Genomic DNA, 17,904 nt, shown 5'->3' on the forward strand with positions numbered 1-17,904 from the left:
GTGTGGTGGGCTGCGGAAAATAATGGTGGAGAAACAGACAAACTGGCAAAAGCCAGATGGAAGTAGAACACAATGGCCCCTTTATTACCAAGCTCAGCTACTATGATGACAACGTGTTTCTCTTTGTTGAACTGAAACTGTGGGACACCAGTCTAGACTTCATTAAACAGAATTATGATTGAACCTTTTACACTAAAGATAGTAAAATCAACCTGCTGAACCTCGAATGAATAAAGTCTTACTGAAATAGAATACTGTTCATTTAAAGCCGGTCTGTCTTCACAGTGTTTTAGCGTCTTTCGGCACATTTTTCTGGCCCACAAAGTTACTGCTAGGTTCAGTCTCATCAGTCTCATCAACCTGCAGCTGACAGTAAGAAGCGAGCTGCTGAACATAGTGGAGCAGCATCTTCTTAATGGGTTGGTGAGACCGAACCAGAGCTCAAAGGAGAGTTTGATTCATCAGGTGGCCAGAAACACGACAACATACTCGCCATAACAACCAGTCAGCAATTATCGAGCTTCAATGTGTTAAAAGCACATTCTGCCAAATAATGAGCTCATCCGTCTTCAACTCAAACTGCCTGAACACTGACGCAGATACAACGGTTTCAACTGCATTTACTCAAATGTGATGCATATGTTAGCGTGTTCTTTAACTGTGACAGTTCTCCTTCAATTTAATGAAACAATTCTCGGTATATTGCCTCTCACAGTATTGCAATACATCGACTCGTAACCCTTGTATCACAATACGTATTGAATCGCCAGATTCCTGCCAATAGTCCTATTAATGAATACAACCTTTACAAATGCTCCTCAGTATGCAGATCCAAGATGTTCTGCTTTTTTGGCCGTGATTGGACAAAGACTGAAGGGAAAACCTGCGCTGTTGGTTCAGGACGGTCCAGGAGGCCAACAATTACACCACACAGGCTATTCATCCATCATACAATTCTGTTCTCTTGCGTACGGTTTTGTCAAATGTAAACTGCATATTGTACTGTACAGACGTGGTGGTTCTAAACTCATTCTGTATTAACCGACATAAATACAAATCCCCTACTCTGGAGATCAACGCGGGGTGAAAAATGAACAAGCGTATTCGCCGCCGGAGGGGGGTCCGGGGGGGGTCTGGAGGGGGGTCCGGGCTCAATATGAGTGGGGCACTGGCCCCCACTAGGCCCCCGTTAGAACCGTCATTGTTTGTGAGCAGATAGATCCGAGACGCTGAGGGAAGGTCTCTGCTTCAGTCGCCGGCCGGTTGCCTGGTTACTGCTCACTGATGCGTGTGAGCCCTGTATAGTAATTACTCAGGTATCATGGCAGCGCTGCTGGGAAGAGACGAGACGCTGCTCTCCCTCCCGCCAGCCCTCGCCCTATAACCATGATAAGAAGGGCTGACTGATTCGATTTCAACCCCTTCTCTAAAAAAGAAAAGGAGGTTCAAAGATGATGACTGACCTGAGAAAGTGAAATCTGAAACTGTTGGAGGAAAAACACACTTAAAATACACGAACCCTCTGGCCTGTTAACGGCTTTCAATAAAAACAGTACGTGATGTTGTGTCAATAAGCGACATCTGTGTGTGTCCGCCTGTGGCTCCCGCTTGGAACACTGAACATTATACAACCTTCCAGCCGAGCTATCGTTATTCTGCTCGTCCCATCTCTTTCACAGCCTGCTTGCTCTATTCTGAGAAACGCACTGGATGGTGACGGGAGGAACGTGCTCGGATGTACAATCAGCCGGTGAGTCGGGTTGATCAGAAAACCTCTCTCTCTCTCTCTCTCTCGGCATTATATTATTAAAGAGGAGCGTGCACAGACGTGTTCGTGCAGACGTCGAACTGATCCAGTGTGTCAGTGTGTGCAGGATGGGTGGCTGACAGCGCCTCATCTCCTCTCCTTCCTCAGGTGTGGGGGGCAGAGTATAAGTCAAGCAGGGGACATCGCCCTGGGGGTCGGCGTGCAAACTTGCTGCCATAAAAAGTCATGTGAGGGAGACAGCGTGAGGGAGGCAGGGATGGACGAGAGGCGCCATGCTCCCCGTCAGCGCGAGAAGGCCTCACTTTCCTGTCAATCTCCTCGGCCGAGCTTTTAAATCGACAAGACTAAAATCCTAAAACACTGGAGTCCGGACATTAAAACCCAAACCAAGCAGCAGTGAGGTTAAAAGGGTTGGAGGGTATTTTTAAACCTGAACCCTATGTTCCCATGTTTTTGTGTCCAAGTGGCTAATGGGAACAACATTTTCTGAAATTGGTGCAGTATTGAGGGAGAACGAGACACACAATAACAAACAGACTGGATCAAGCGACAGGTAAAGACATGGGTTTTATTTCTCTGTGGGGTTCTTTCCATCATGTTATCAGACATTTATAATAATCTGTTAGTGGCAAAAACAGCCACTTTCAGTGGACGTACATAGACAGTCGCCTCGAGCGATTACACTCCAGCCTGTTTAGCGGCTGCTGTCTGCAGTGTTCTCCTTCAACAGTGGACCAATTACGAAACATGTTGTCCCCCATTAGTCCGTCTGACACAAAAACACAGGAACGTAGGGGGTTGAAAATAACAACGCTGCCCTTTAAGTTTGTCCTGAGGTAGACATTAAAGGTTATGATTAAAAAAGACGAAGTAACACAACTGGTCTGTTAAAGTTGACATGTCGTGTCCTGAAGGTGGGGCTGGAGGAAATGTGCTTAATAAATGACCTGTCTTTTATACATCTCACAGTTTGGGGAATCTGCAGCAAAATGAGGATCTGCTTAATGTTGGTTGTTTCTAATTAATACATAAGAAATAGGTATCACTCATCTCTCTGACTTACACTGTCAACAGTCACTACTACAACAACCATAAGAGTGAGAAAAGTCTGTCCAGATGCAGTTTCCTGGGATGAAGTCAGTGTTCTAAACCTGCATTGAGGCAGAGTGAGGCAGAAACAACTCAATCTATCTCTGACCAAAGGGAAGGCTTAATTAAACACAAGGTTATCCAGACAGCTGCCGACGGAGAGAAAAATAAAAAATAAAAAAAATCACTCACAGCGAACAACTTTTCCACCGACAGTGGAGTTCGTCATCCGGCTGTACGGACCGCACATTCAATCAAACGTGCAGACAATCAATATGACCCAGTTTCTGCCTCTGCGTCAGCACAGTGAGCTACAGTGTGACTTCATGGAGCATTTGACAGTCTGCTGGACGGTTAGAACAATCGTCCCCCTCTGGAGCTTTTGTGAAGCGGTGCAAAAGCATCCTAATGTTTTCTATATGAATGTCCTGATCCTGAGTGTCATCCCCCATATTCACTATGTCCTTGCTATTTCTCCGTTTGTGCTGTTGTTTTGAGCTTTCTCTCCGGAGGCATGAGGTGCATATATATGTGTGTGTGTGTGTGTGTGTGTGTGTGTGTGTACTGTCTGAATAGAAGACAGCGAAAAAGGGGGCGGGAACAACAATGATGAGTAGAATACACACACTTATTAATGCACATGAAATCTCTCTCCCCCTCCCTCCGTGTCTCGCTTACTCCTTCTCTCTCAACCTGTATGGATCTAGTCTGGACTCTGACTCCATCTAGTGAGCAAAGATTTCCATCAACTGAACCTTGTTGAAGACATCTACAGGCACAGAGCAAGACTGCACCTCCATATTACCCTTAAATATATAAGGTGTTACATGCGTGTGGCCTTAAATATAAGGTGTTACATGCGTGTGGCCTTAAATATATACGGTGTAACATGTGCATGGCCTTAAATATATACGGTGTTACATGTGTTTGGCCTTATATATTTAAGGTGTTACATGTGTGGCCTTAAATATATACGGTGTTACATGTGTGTGGCCTTATATATTTAAGGTGTTACATGTGTGGCCTTAAATATATACGGTGTTACATGTGTGTGGCCTTATATATTTAAGGTGTTACATGTGTGGCCTTAAATATATACGGTGTAACATGTGTGTGGCCTTATATATTTAAGGTGTTACATGTGTGGCCTTAAATATATACGGTGTTACATGTGTGTGGCCTTATATATTTAAGGTGTTACATGTGTGGCCTTAAATATATAAGGTGTTACATGTGCGTGGCCTTAAATATATAAGGTGTTACATGTGCGTGGCCTTAAATATATAAGGTGTTACATGTGCGTGGCCTTAAATATATAAGGTGTTACATGTGTGTGGCCTTAAATATATACGGTGTTACATGTGTGTGGCCTTATATATTTAAGGTGTTACATGTGTGGCCTTAAATATATACGGTGTTACATGTGTGTGGCCTTATATATTTAAGGTGTTACATGTGTGGCCTTAAATATATAAGGTGTTACATGTGCGTGACCTTAAATATATAAGGTGTTACATGTGTGGCCTTAAATATATACGGTGTAACATGTGCGTGGCCTTAAATATATAAGGTGTTACATGTGCGTGGCCTTAAATATATACGGTGTTACATGTGCGTGGCCTTAAATATATACGGTGTAACATGTGCGTGGCCTTAAATATATAAGGTGTTACATGTGCGTGACCTTAAATATATAAGGTGTTACATGTGCGTGGCCTTAAATATATAAGGTGTTACATGTGCGTGGCCTTAAATATATAAGGTGTTACATGTGCGTGACCTTAAATATATAAGGTGTTACATGTGTGGCCTTAAATATATACGGTGTAACATGTGCGTGGCCTTAAATATATAAGGTGTTACATGTGTGGCCTTAAATATATACGGTGTAACATGTGCGTGGCCTTAAATATATAAGGTGTTACATGTGTGGCCTTAAATATATACGGTGTTACATGTGCGTGGCCTTAAATATATACGGTGTAACATGTGCGTGGCCTTAAATATATACGGTGTTACATGTGCGAGGCCTTAAATATATACGGTGTTACATGTGCGTGGTCTTAAATATATACGGTGTTACATGTGCGAGGCCTTAAATATATACGGTGTTACATGTGCGAGGCCTTAAATATATACGGTGTTACATGCGTGCGGCCTTAAATATATAAGGTGTTACATGCGTGTGGCCTTAAATATATAAGGTGTTACATGCGTGTGGCCTTCACTCTCATGTTGCAACTGTTGAAACACAACTTTTGAAGACATTTTGAAGTTATATGAAACGACTTCTTGTTCTCGTTGGTACTGTACGTTGAGACAGAACAACTCAGCGCTCTAAACACAGTTGAGGTGGTTGTGGATTTCAGGAAGAACGCAGCCTGTGCAGTCCCTCTGCTTCCTGGGCTCCATAATCACCCAGGAAATAAGAAAACGGCAACTTAAAATGTGTTATTTTAATAATGGGCAGTGCGTTTCAATATCACCACGCCAATCATTTTCCCCTTTTTTGTCATGTGTTTTTTTTCTCATTTATTTGGAAGGTGGAGAACCCCTGGTTTATAATGTCTGTAGAGAGGACAGTCAGTGTGGAACAGTTGTGTAGTCATGGAGCCTTGGACATAAATTGAGTCCCCGGACATTTTGTCCCCTGTCTTTGACCGTGGACAATATGTTTGCCCTTTTGAGCCGTTACCATTTCTCTCTCTAACGGACTGATTCAGCTTCGCTGTCACAAGAACCGACACAGGACATTTTCTCCTGCCCAAAGCAATAACCCTCTAACACTCCAGTCTGTCTCAACCATACTCTACTCTTATTGCCCCTTCAATAACCTTACACATGATCACATGCACATGTATTGCAAAATGAGCACATATTTCTACTCAGTCGGCCTCATTGCATTAAAAAAAACTAAACCGCAACAAATTTGCACACTATAACTAGTATGTTATGTTTATATTTTAGTTGAAATAGTTTGGTATATCTATAGTGTATTCTAATATATTCTGTATATTATGCATTCTATAGATATACATCTCTCTTTCAGTGTAGATATGTTGAATTATTTGCTGAGTATTTACTGTTGTGTATTGCCTTGATAAGCTGCTGCTGGAACAAAATAATTTCCCCATTCGGGCTCAATGAAGTCCATCCGTCCATTACAATCATGTAGGTTCCAGTCGTTGTAATGCAGAACACTACAGGATTTAGTACGAAGCGGAGCTAGAGCACAGTGAAATGAGAAGTAGATCATTACTGATGTGTGTTTGTGTGTGTGTGAATTTACCTCTACAGCCACCGTCCACAGTATGAGCTGCGTGTCTGAGTCGAGGAAGTAAGCCTTGACTTGTGGAGACATGCCTATCAGCGAGCAGTTGGTCACGACAGCGATCACGCTCATGGCCTCGAAGGCGAGCTGGACACAGACAGAGAGACGGCAGCAGTCAGCGGCTTAGTCCCACAAATGGAAAACCATTGTATTTGTTTTGCCAGCTGGGCCACAGTGCCGAGTACGTGATATCTTCTTCTTAATCAACTTGGCAGTGTTCGGAATAGAAACAATATTTTATCCCCGGCAGGGGGGGGGGGGGGGGAGTAATATTCTCACGGTCAGTGTTTCAAATAAAGAACATCAGGTTGTGTGTTTTCAGTTCCTAAAAATAATATCAACTGTCTCCTTTTGTGTCGAGAAAAATCAGATCAATGCTTAAAAGCTGCGCAAGTGATTGTTGTTGACGAACGAGCCGGCGGTCCGTGCGTCTCACCTGCCAGACTCCGATGTTCGCTGCCGGGTCCGAGAAGGGTCGTTTGAACACACGACACATCTTGAAGGCGTCAGAGTAAACCTCTGTGATGTTGTTCAACACCACCAGGACGGCAGCCAGAGGGTAGACGCAGGAGAACAGACTGACGTAGCCAAACAGCAGGAAGAGCTCCAGGTAGTCGTCGAAGGTTCCCTAGGAGAGATGGAGGCACAGACGGACATATTGACCAACACGCACACACATTAATGGACTCGGAGCGACGAGTGAGAAAAATATCATGTAAAGGCTTTCGTAGTCCGCTTGCACCTACCAAGTAGGTGCTCATGTCGGCCTCCAGCCGGACTTGATCGGCCAGAGGAAGCTCCTTGTCCTCCAGGGTTTTTCTCTTCTGGACTTTGCGGATCATCTTCTTGTTGCGTCTCCTCTGGAGCCAGTAGGGCAGGAAGGCCTCCATCAACTGATTCAAGATCTGACTGGTGATCAACAACGTGGCCAGACTCTGGATACAGATGGAAACATGAAAAGCAGGTGGGGTGAGGAGAGGCAGGGATATGTAAGGAAAGGGGGATGGAATAGGAAAGTAAATAAAAGTGGGGAAACAGGGAGAAAAGAAAACTGCAAAGAAAGTGAAGTTAGAAATGAAAGAGGGAAAGAGTGAGAAAGGGAAGATAAATTGAAGGTGAGAAGCCAAAAAATGTTGGAGGAAAGAAACACAGAAAAGGCAAGAGGGAAGAAAGAACAGAGGTAGGAAAGATGTAAGAAGGGAAATATTAAAGGAACCAAGGAAGGAAGCGAGGAAACAGAAGTCAATTTAGACAAAAACAAAACACGGGCACAAAGAAGGAAGATGATGATACAAAAAGAGGAAGAAACCTGAAAGGAATAAAGGAAGGACTGGAGGAAGGTAGGCCTACATGTCTGAGCAGCACCATGTCCTGCATGACAAAGGCGATGTAGAACAGCGAGGCAAAACAGTTGAAGAAGTTGAACTGCGGGGAAAAGAGTCGAGACAGTGTTAGCTGCACTCTGACGGATGAAATTGGCGACATCATGTGTTCAAAATGTGATTATTAATACTCACTACTAATACTTTAAGGACCAAGTGATTCTGATATGAAGACTCCAGCCTGTGGTTCTCTAAAGACACAGAGGGGGAAACACAAGTGTTAGCATGTCAGTGACACCAATAAAGTCCATTTCACCCACAGCACGTTTCCTCGCTCGTCCTACGGAAATATATAGAAACACATCACGGGCAATCCCATCTGCATTTTAGTTCATGTTGCCGGCCAACCTAAAGGAAACAATCGAAATGTTTCCTTCCTAATGTGTTCCGATGTTTGTGTCCAATAACTGAAATATAGGAGAACGTTTACTGCCGTCTCCAAGCCCAAGCGCAGAAAACCCTGGGGGTCTTTTCCTCAGCACAAACAGCTCTCCCTGTGTCTGTTCCCGTCCAAACATTTACAACCAAACTAACTAAAGAGCGCCAACCAGACAGGTATATGTCAAGCAGCCAGTCTGTGCATCCTCACCCCTACCTGAATTGTGCCATCTTTAAAGAGTTTCTAAACACTGTAAACTGTCCCTTTAGTGTCACAGATGTGTCGGGGCGAGTCGATGTAATAGAAATAAATACTTTTGTAAAGTTTGACTTAAAGGGGCAATGTGAAGTAGCTTCTAGCGGTGAGGTTGTAGTTTGCAACCAACGGAAACTTCTCCCGTGAGCCAAGCGTGAAAATGTCTCTCTTATATCTATTTGTTAACTTCACTTACATTAAGTTGTATTTAGCTCATTTTGTGAAGTTCTCCTATCCTATTTAAAAATAGCAAGTTAAATAAACTCTTTCTGCGTGTGGATTTTGTAGCATTGAAAACGATCAGGACTGCTCACCCCACTCAGTGAGGAACTCAGCAGCATATCTGTAGATGAGGTTCATAATCTCTATGACCACAGCGTAGATAATACTGGGGATGAAACACAGTATTCCTGTCCAGAACGTGGGCTCCGCGTTGTGGGCCGACAGCACCCATCCCTCCATCAGGAAGTAGATCATCATGATGTAGAGGGACAAGTAGAGGCAGAGCAGGACGAAGGGCAGTGACACGAGGTAGACGCGCAGCTGCCTCTTGGTGTTGGGGTAGAGCGGCTCCTCGCGGCCCGTCACGGGGTTGAACCCGAGGACGCCGTGGAAGCCGGGCCGAGGTTCCTCGAAGGCTTTCTTCCTGCTCAGTGTGCCCCAGCGGAAGGCTAGCGAGGCGCTGCCACGCTTCCACAACTGGTTGGGGGGGGGGAAAGTTGGGGCTCTTCGGTTACTCAGCATTCACTGGAATGTTATTCAATCAAACTACAATGTATCATGCTCCTTTCATTCATTTGGATTTCTTTAAAAGTTCCTGAGATTGTTAATTCCCCTTCAAGTGACTTGTAAGCAGAAGCAATCACTGTCCGTACCTCCAGGATAACAGTGCACCAGACCAAGTTGAACGCAGCAAAGATGACATATTTGTCGTAGTTCTCCCAGTCAAACAGGTAGTAAGGCACCCCGATGAGAGCCATGGGCACCAGGGCGAAGGTGAAGTACTCCAGGAAGCCAAAGTAGAGGGCCTGACCCTCGCCGTAGTAGTGGCGGATGTCATCTGGGGTTAGAGAATGGAGATAAAAGTAAAGCAAGTCGTTTAAAAATATGACAGGAAAAATAAACTGAAGAGAAATAAAAAGAGGGAAAAACATCCGTAAAGGTTGAGAACTCTGAACTGGAAGGCAAATGGGGCTTCATGTGGTAGTCATCATGTAGAGTAACTCTCTCGTCGACTTACCGAGAGGCTGAAAGGACAGCTTCACCTTTTGGTACCAAGAAAACGACAGCCTCTTCAGTTCCTCCTTTTCGTGGAGAGGAAAGACTTGGATCAGGATCCCCTTGGACAGCAGTCTGCGAACTAGGATGCAAATGAGAAAACAGTCGGCTACTTCCTGTGATGTCACTTTTTCCGTTCAATTTTGCTGCAACCGACTGGCTTCAGTGCCGTCATGAGGCCTGTCTCGATAATTACATTATCGACTTATCGTACAATACAGTATATGGTTACGACCTCCATCGTTTTTACGTTATCGACTTATCCAACGACATATGGACATGACCTCTATCATTTTTGCTGACCTGGATATTGTCCGTTGCTGTCAAAGCCGCACTGGGATCATTTTGTGTTAACGCTAAAGAAGAGTTGGACTCAAAAGGTAGAATGTTGTTAATTTGCTTTGATTGGCTCGTTTGGTACAAGATACCAACTACCGTAACTTTTTTTTCTACTTTCTCAGTGTGCAGCTGGTTCTGGTTGATAAATATTAAAGTACTGTTCACTACGGTTCAGTGGACTCGTCTGCCAGTGGGGGGGAGGGGGGGAGCAACGTGTGGTGCGCTAGCTAGCTAATGCTAAGTCTTACTTTAAATCGGTAATCAGCACATCCATGTACAGTGCGCACTTCATCGCAAAGATGCACTAGAAACGACAGCAGAAGACAAACCATGATGAGCTTTATTCACATGTTATGTTGTAAGGACATTACTACAATGTTTATCTCAATGGATGTTGAATTTCTTGCTAGACGCTTGCTCGAGTTGGCACGAATTGCTTACGTTAACGTAAAACTAAGAAATGAGCCCCACACTCATTCATTATATTCACAAATAGTGGTAAAATGATTTGACTGACACAAATAGGACAATAAAGCAAACAGTCAGTAGTTAAGTCAGTAGTTATGAATGGGCATTTGTGTTGATTAACCAATGATCCATGTGGCCGCGGCTCCAATCCAACCCTTCTCCTTTGCGTGAACAAAGGTCTTAACCATTGAGAAACCGGATTGCCTTAAGTGCTTATTTCGATATAACAAAAAAAAGTTACATTCCAATTCGTAAATTTGAATATTCTGAGAAGTAAAAGTTAAAGGGTGAACGTGCATTATTATGCTATCGTGTCAGTGGCATAAAATGGTATTATAATGACAATAATATTGTTTATTGCAATTTTAAAAACACAAGACGTTATCGTAATGGGCTTAGCCAGCATCATAATATCAGCTTTAGCAATGAAAGTCATGATGAATGAAAATATTATGTGGATAGGTTGTTGGGTGAATCTTTATTTGCTCAAAGTTTGAATTCTTTGGAGGATGTTTCACTGACTTTAGAGTGACATGAAAACAGCCTTGCTGCATTTTTACCCCTGGCTTTTGTTTGTCAGAACTCACTTTCCCAACCACAAAAACATGCAGCTTCATTTTATAAAACAAGGACAGGCAAACAACAGCTGTGAGCCAGCCCATTGTGCACAATGCACCGTCTATACCAATCATTTCCATTGTCTCATACAGAGCGACTAAATACGAGTACATGAAAGCTCTATCGTGCCATCTGCCATTTCTTGAGTGCATCATTTGTCGAGAATGATTACATTCTGCTTTAACACCATTTGTCAAATAAACAGCGCTGAATAGAGGCACCCTATCTCCACTGCAAGTTCATTGCGTCCTTATCTCGCTTTGGGATATTTCACGGCATTTGCATATTTATTGTTTCCATACTGCAGTCACAGGGAGAGCGAAAGAGACAGAGACAGAGACAGAGAGAGAGAGAGAGAGAGAGAGAGAGAGAGAGAGAGAGAGAGAGAGAGAGAGAGAGAGAGGGGCAGCAGTGGAGAGACAGGCTGTGTTCAGTCTGCTCTAAAAGGAGAGGAGGAGGCAAAGTAGTGCTGCCACAGGAAGAAGGGAAATATAATAAGAAGTATGATTCACTATTCAGTGGTTATTGTTTGTTAATGGTTACCATTAGGGCTGTGTCCTATATGGATCATTTGTTTTTGGTTGGATGTCTGAAATAAGGTTAACACAAGCTGAGCAGATTTGAATGTTTTGTTCTACGATATAAAATACGTCATGAAATTGTATAAACACAAACTAAAGGCACAGGGCATTCAGAAGATGTATGGCTTTCCAATGTAGAATGACAATAACGGGGTTGAGCAGCATTTTCCAGAACAGAAGCGCTCGCCATCCAATCCCTGAAAACATAATGCAATTCTTGCAGAAATCTTCAAATGTCAAAAGTTGAACTTCTTGACAACAAATCACAGCATGAATTTTTCCATGGTGTTCCTCAGGGTCTTGGTGTCTTAATGTGGTATTTTGGAGGGATATTTGATAATTTTATCAATATCAAAAATTGTTATATTTAGCACCAAATCTGCAACAAACAAAAGATTGCAGCAACAACTCATGAGAAATAAGTAAACACGGAAATGGCCATCAAATACTTGAATCATAATGTTTGAAGACTTTTTACACTTTCACAATTTATTTTGACTAACTCATGTTTGGGGAAATATCAAGAGGTTAACAGATGATTAAAATGGACGATTTGCTTTCTGTCAGTCAGCTCACCGACTAGAGGCGGGCAATAAGGATGAACTCTCATGTGGAGCTCATTTAAACTGCATGTCTGCCTTTGTCTCATCCAACCAGCCTATTTTGAAAGTGACAGGGTGAGAGGTGGATGGACACTCACTGATGGATTTCCCGGGGTAGAGCTTGACCTGGTTGTATCCCGGTACATGAGTCTCGTCTTTGGCCCGTAGTGTGTCCAGCTCGTGTTTGATGATGTACTGACACTCGGCCATGCTGAGGAAGGAGTCTCCGTCCCCTGTGGAGACACGGCAGATCATATCAGACGCAAGCAGCAAACACGGAGACACCGCCACATTCACAGCGGAAGGCATGTTCAAACAGCTCAGAGGCTTTCATGGTGAGGCCATTGATTTCAAACTGCGACCAGAGTGTGTCAATCACACTACATTTCACTTTCCAGCTCTTTTGATTGTGGAGCTCTTTGCAAGACTTAAAGAGCTGCGACGATTAGAAATCAGCTGCATGCTGGAACACCTGTTGAAATGCAGCAATAATACTGTAATATCAAGCAGCCTTTACCTTCACTACTTTAGGGCTGACACGAAGAATTAACTGCATTATTGATTTCTCTGCCGGTTAGTTGCGGTTTATCACTTCAGTCAGTTCATAATGTTTTAAAACAGAGAAATCTGGCCCCCAGCACTAAAAACGTCTCAGAAGTCTGTCACTGAGTGAGTGATAAAGTTACACTATTGGTCTGTCAAGTTGGACTTTCCCAGTTGCCCTTTCAAAATAAATAAAAACTGTGGTAACATCTTTGCCTCCGTGATTAACTCATCCGATCCACTTCCTCATTACATGTTCGGTTGTTGTTGCTGCGCAACACGTTCGTTACTCCGACGACCCAGAAAGCATCTTTTGAGAAATTTAGGCGGAGCTCCGAAATATCGCAATGTTTGGTGCCACTTCTTTTTTTGTATAAATTCGTATTTTCCTGTAAATATGTTTCAAACTTGATGTCTCAATCCTAGTTGTTCACTGTGGTAAATGATGAATTCATCCACTTATGTCAGGGGCTGCCATGCTAGGTGCCACTTGCCCATTTATACACGTAGGCAATTTGGGGTTAAGTGCCTTGCCCGAGGACACGTTGACATGGACTAGCGGAGTCAGGGATCGAACCGCTGATCCTTTGATTGAAGGATGCCCCTGCTCCACCACACAGCCACAGTCTCCACAGCTGCTTTAAGGAACGGGAGCTGAAGCAGGAAAGTTGCTACGTTGCTATGTTTTCGGCGAGACCAACATTTGAGAATGTGGGCATGTTCACAATTGCCATGGGACGCAACCTAGCTCTGGTGTGTTTAACACAGTAGCGAATGTTCAAAAGGTCAGTATTAGGGCATAAATAATCCTTGAGCACCCCCTTGTGGACAAATACAATGGCCTGTAGGAACATTACTGTTCTTACTTCCTGCCTGTTGAAAAAGTAATTTGCTCTGCAATGCGTACAGATGGATATTGTGTATCCAGAAATGTCGCATTACTAGTGCAGCGTCGGTTTGTGGCGTGGATGTTCAACTACATGTAGAACTCAGTGTGCAGAGCTCTGAAGCCCCGCCCCCACTGCCGCACAGAGCACTGGCCCTTGTTTATTAAACTTGAACGTGTCGGACGTCCACATTGCCTCAACGGCGAAACTGCGCGACCGTGGGTCCCCAGCAACACACCCGCCAGGTGTGAAGTAGATCGGATGAGTTGCTCTCGAGATAAACGAAGGACACACAGACACACGTGGGTATATACATATATATATATATATATATATATATATATATATATATATATATATACGTATATATATACGTATATATATACGTATATATATGTATGTGTATGTGTATGTATATGTATATGTATGTATATATATATATATACGTATATATATATATACGTATATATATATATATACGTATATATATATATATACGTATATACATATATATATATACATATATACGTATATATATATATATATACGTATATATATACACATATACGTATATATATATACACATATGTATATATATGTATATGTATATGTATGTATATGTATATATATACGTATATATATATATATATATATACGTATATATATATACGTATATATATATATACGTATATATATATATACGTATATATATATATATACGTATATATATATATATATATACGTATATATATATATATATACGGATATATATATACGGATATATATACATATACATACATATACATATACATACACATATATACATATGTATATATATATACATATGTGTATATATATATACACATGTATATATACGCACGCACGCACACGCGCACACACACACACACACACACACACACACACACACACACACACACACACACACACACACACACACACACACACACACACACACACACACACACACACACACAGAGATTCCTTGCTTTATAGTTAGATAGACACTACAGCTGACTATCCCTGAAACAATGTGGCATCTTCTAGGTTTCAAACTAGTCTTGTGGCATCGTCATTTGATTGTTTTATAAAGATATTAATTACAGCTGCTTCATGTAGGACTTTATTCCAGAGTAGAAACACTCACAAGACAAACAACAACAGCTCCTGGACTTTACCTTTAAAGTCTTTGAAGTTGTGTTTGTTGGCGCAGGTGAAGCCTCTCATGGATCCATCGTGGAACTCCCTGAAGAGGCCCACGTCCTCAGCGCCGGAGAGCAGCCTCTGCCATGTGGCCCCCACCAGGAACATGTTGGGGTTCTCCTTCTCCTGAGCGTCGACCCCAGGGCCCAGCTGCTCCACCAGCAGCTCAGCGCCTGGGACAAATGGCAGAGTTATCAGCACTGAATGTGATGGACAACCGGTGAAAAACAAATGAACGTGAACTTCAACACCTCCATTCACCAGCACTTCTTTCTGTCAGATCATATACTGTCCCAGAGATAATTGCAATAAACCAATAGACCCTTTAATGCCACTGATGTGATGTTAGAATATCAAACATTGGAACTGGAATGTGAAAAGAATTATTAAAATATCCTCTGTTTCTTTACGATGTGCTGTAAATCCAGTTTCTCAATGGCGAGGACCTTCGTTGACAACATGTGCAGATTAAAAAGATATAAGTTGTGTGTAAGTGCATTTTGTTATTTTCTCCAAATATCAAGCTGATCGGTAGTCACGCATGTAAACACATGCAATATCAAGGTCAGCAAAAAATGGTGGAGGGCATGTCCGTATATATCGTACGATAAGTCACGAGCGATTTATAAAGTGCGATCCGGCAGATCAAGTCCTTTATCATGAGAGCAAAGCTGCGTGGGAAGAAGACAATGGTGAAGGAACTATTGGAACGGATCGATACCTCAGCCCTCTGTACATTAGTACAGTTTGAAGTCCTTCACTGACTGCATTTTTTAAATGCTAGACTCGCTAAAATATCCCTTACAGTAAATCATAGTTGCCGCCAAAGCCACCTTGGGCAACACGTTTTGGACATGTCAGGCACTCAAATATTTTCTGGAACCCCATTAATCTGCCCCAAAGAAAAACACTGTTGTATCTGCATCAGTCTTGGATCGCCATATCGTTCTTCTGAAATGGAAATCACTACAGCCCCCTTCATTCATACGATAGACCAGAGAGAAGATGACTTCTCTGAAATTAGGGAAAAAAAAAGAAGAGTCAGGTATTCAGTCCGTGGGTCCTGAAAAGAGCTCGATATAACTTGGTCTCTTACTATAAGATACTTAGAAATGTTGTCTTTTGATTGAGTCAAGCCTTTTACTGCAACAGAAAACAATGGCAACCTGGTGTCGGTCTTCTACCAAAATAAAACGCTAAGTTACTAAACAAGAAGATAACTTTCATAGTCAGACTCAGTCTATACGTTCACATCCTGCACACTTTGTTCCCAATTTATTTTGATTTTGATGTGCAAGCACAGTCTATTTATGTATTTATGTATGTTGCCCTTGGAAGGGATGGGGTGGGAATTGGAAGGGGGGGGGGGGGGGTGGGGGTTGGACATGGTGTAACTTTAAATCTATTTCGGGAAAAGTAAGTAATATATATATACACACACATACATATATTGCGACAGGCCTACCTCCATTCTGCTGTGTGTCCCGTATCCGGCTCAGCAACCACGCGATGGCCTCCTCCTTGGTGTTGGAGGCGAGCTCCACCACCACCAGAGGATTGAACCTGGAGCCCCCGCCGTCTGCTGACAGCGCCCGCAGCATCTTCCCTTCTCCCAGGACACCTGATACGCGAGCTGGACAAAATGTCCCGTCAGAGAGGGTTTTATACATCATTTCTATTTATTCAAGTAAAAAATGTGTTGTGATGAAGATAATGACTCATTATCTTAATTACACTTATATTATAAAATAAAACATTACGCAAGCTAAATTCTAGAAATTGAAATTGTTGCTTAATATCAATAAAAACCTGATCAACTCGATCACCAAATGTCCTCCCTCAGTTCCAGCTTTGAAACTCTTGTTTCAACGCTTTTTGGGACAAGGGGGCGCTGTTGTTGCTATTCCCTCATCGTAATAGCCCACAGAGAAGAGAACATGAACAGAACAGAGCACAGTCAAAGTAAATATTCTGAAAATGTCACCTATAGTTTACACAAGGTGTGCCAAGAGCTGCACCAAGACTACTATGACCTACTGCACGGGTGACTGGATCTATTCCACACACACACACTGACGGGAGAACGGAAGACAGAGAGCCTGCAGCTCACTGACAGAAACAGCTGAGGCAGAAAAAGGGAGGGGGCTGGTGTGGGAGCGACGTTCCACACGACGTTCGTGTGGAAAAGCAGCGTTGGGAAAGCGCAGACTGCTGCAGAGCTAAAACGTCTCGGTACTCACCCGGATCTGTGTGTCTGCGAAGGAAATGGGCTGTGTTCCAGCCTCGGGGCTGATTTGTGAACAGTCAGATTAGATTTAGAAACAACATATGACTGTGTGTGTGTCGTTAGTTTTTGGGAGTCTGGAGGCGGCTGCGCCCGGTGGACTGGAGTAAGTTAAGAAGTTCCACGTCACGAGCGGCGCAGCAGGCTCGGTCGCGCCCACCGACGTGACAGTGATGTCGAAATCAATCACGACGCGCGCTTATTTTACCGAAGACTTTTCAAACTGATTTGACAGAGATATACATATTTAGCTTTCCCATGATCCCATAGGCTAGCACTGGAACTACCAAACCAATGAGGAGCACTTGTTTAGTGTGGTTGGAAAGATGATTCTTTTGGGAGTAATAATCATTGTGCCACTCTTCAGTGAGATGGACTGTATATGCAATGGAGCCATGGGTCATTTATGGAACTTACTCAATTACGCCTGTGCTTTTTAATGCTATGATAAGTCCAATCAACATGATTGACTTTGCAAAGTACGATATTTATGTTCACATCTGCTAATTATATTATAAACTCCTGACTATGGTTTATAATGAAATAAATACAAAGCCTGCGTTTCTCGTTACACTGGCATTACTTCTACCTTTTTATGGTACATTAGAACATATTAAAAACGGGAGTGAAGTTATTTGTGTACGTAAAGCCATCAATGACTTTGAAACGCTAGCCTAGTACTTAATTGAAGTGCTTTTTTGAAGAAGACATACGTACGGTAACGGTTTCACACATAACATGTTCGTGAACCAAAAGCTGTCAGATCATACTAAATAATCTATGTTACGTTGAAGACATTTTTTTTGCATTTATCTCGTAACTTACCAGGTCCTCTGCTGAGCAGCAGCAGTGTTTAGGGAATGTTTAGAAAAGCCAGTT

The 17,904-nt window shown here is 42.7% G+C and overlaps 1 protein-coding gene across 6 annotated transcripts in view; it reads right to left on the bottom strand.

Annotated features, from left to right (window-relative positions):
* ano10a (anoctamin 10a) overlaps positions 1 to 17,900 on the bottom strand; it is a 68,885-nt gene extending 50,985 nt beyond the window's left edge. Inside the window, exons 1-13 of one of the 6 annotated variants that reach the window (XR_013772266.1) lie at positions 16,982 to 17,723; positions 16,551 to 16,641; positions 16,207 to 16,374; positions 14,717 to 14,914; positions 12,189 to 12,323; positions 9,445 to 9,564; positions 9,080 to 9,264; positions 8,519 to 8,903; positions 7,706 to 7,761; positions 7,539 to 7,613; positions 6,935 to 7,123; positions 6,625 to 6,816; positions 6,147 to 6,275 (exon numbers count right to left, since the gene is read on the bottom strand). Coding sequence is in view for 5 of the 6 variants with exons in the window: in XM_079275530.1 (XP_079131656.1) it covers positions 6,147 to 6,275; positions 6,625 to 6,816; positions 6,935 to 7,123; positions 7,539 to 7,613; positions 7,706 to 7,761; positions 8,519 to 8,903; positions 9,080 to 9,264; positions 9,445 to 9,564; positions 12,189 to 12,323; positions 14,717 to 14,914; positions 16,207 to 16,342 (1,800 nt within the window). In the remaining variant the exon portion in view is untranslated. Of the gene's footprint in view, positions 1 to 6,146; positions 6,276 to 6,624; positions 6,817 to 6,934; positions 7,124 to 7,538; positions 7,614 to 7,705; positions 7,762 to 8,518; positions 8,904 to 9,079; positions 9,265 to 9,444; positions 9,565 to 12,188; positions 12,324 to 14,716; positions 14,915 to 16,206; positions 16,375 to 16,550; positions 16,642 to 16,981; positions 17,724 to 17,850 lie in introns of those variants that run through there. The other 5 variants (XM_079275530.1, XM_079275529.1, XM_079275532.1 and 2 more) reach the window with 5 other exon arrangements.
* Positions 17,901 to 17,904: the final 4 nt, after the last annotated feature.

The sequence above is a fragment of the Melanostigma gelatinosum genome, assembly GCF_949748355.1.
Source record: "Melanostigma gelatinosum genome assembly, chromosome: 9".
NCBI lineage: Eukaryota > Metazoa > Chordata > Actinopteri > Perciformes > Zoarcidae > Melanostigma > Melanostigma gelatinosum.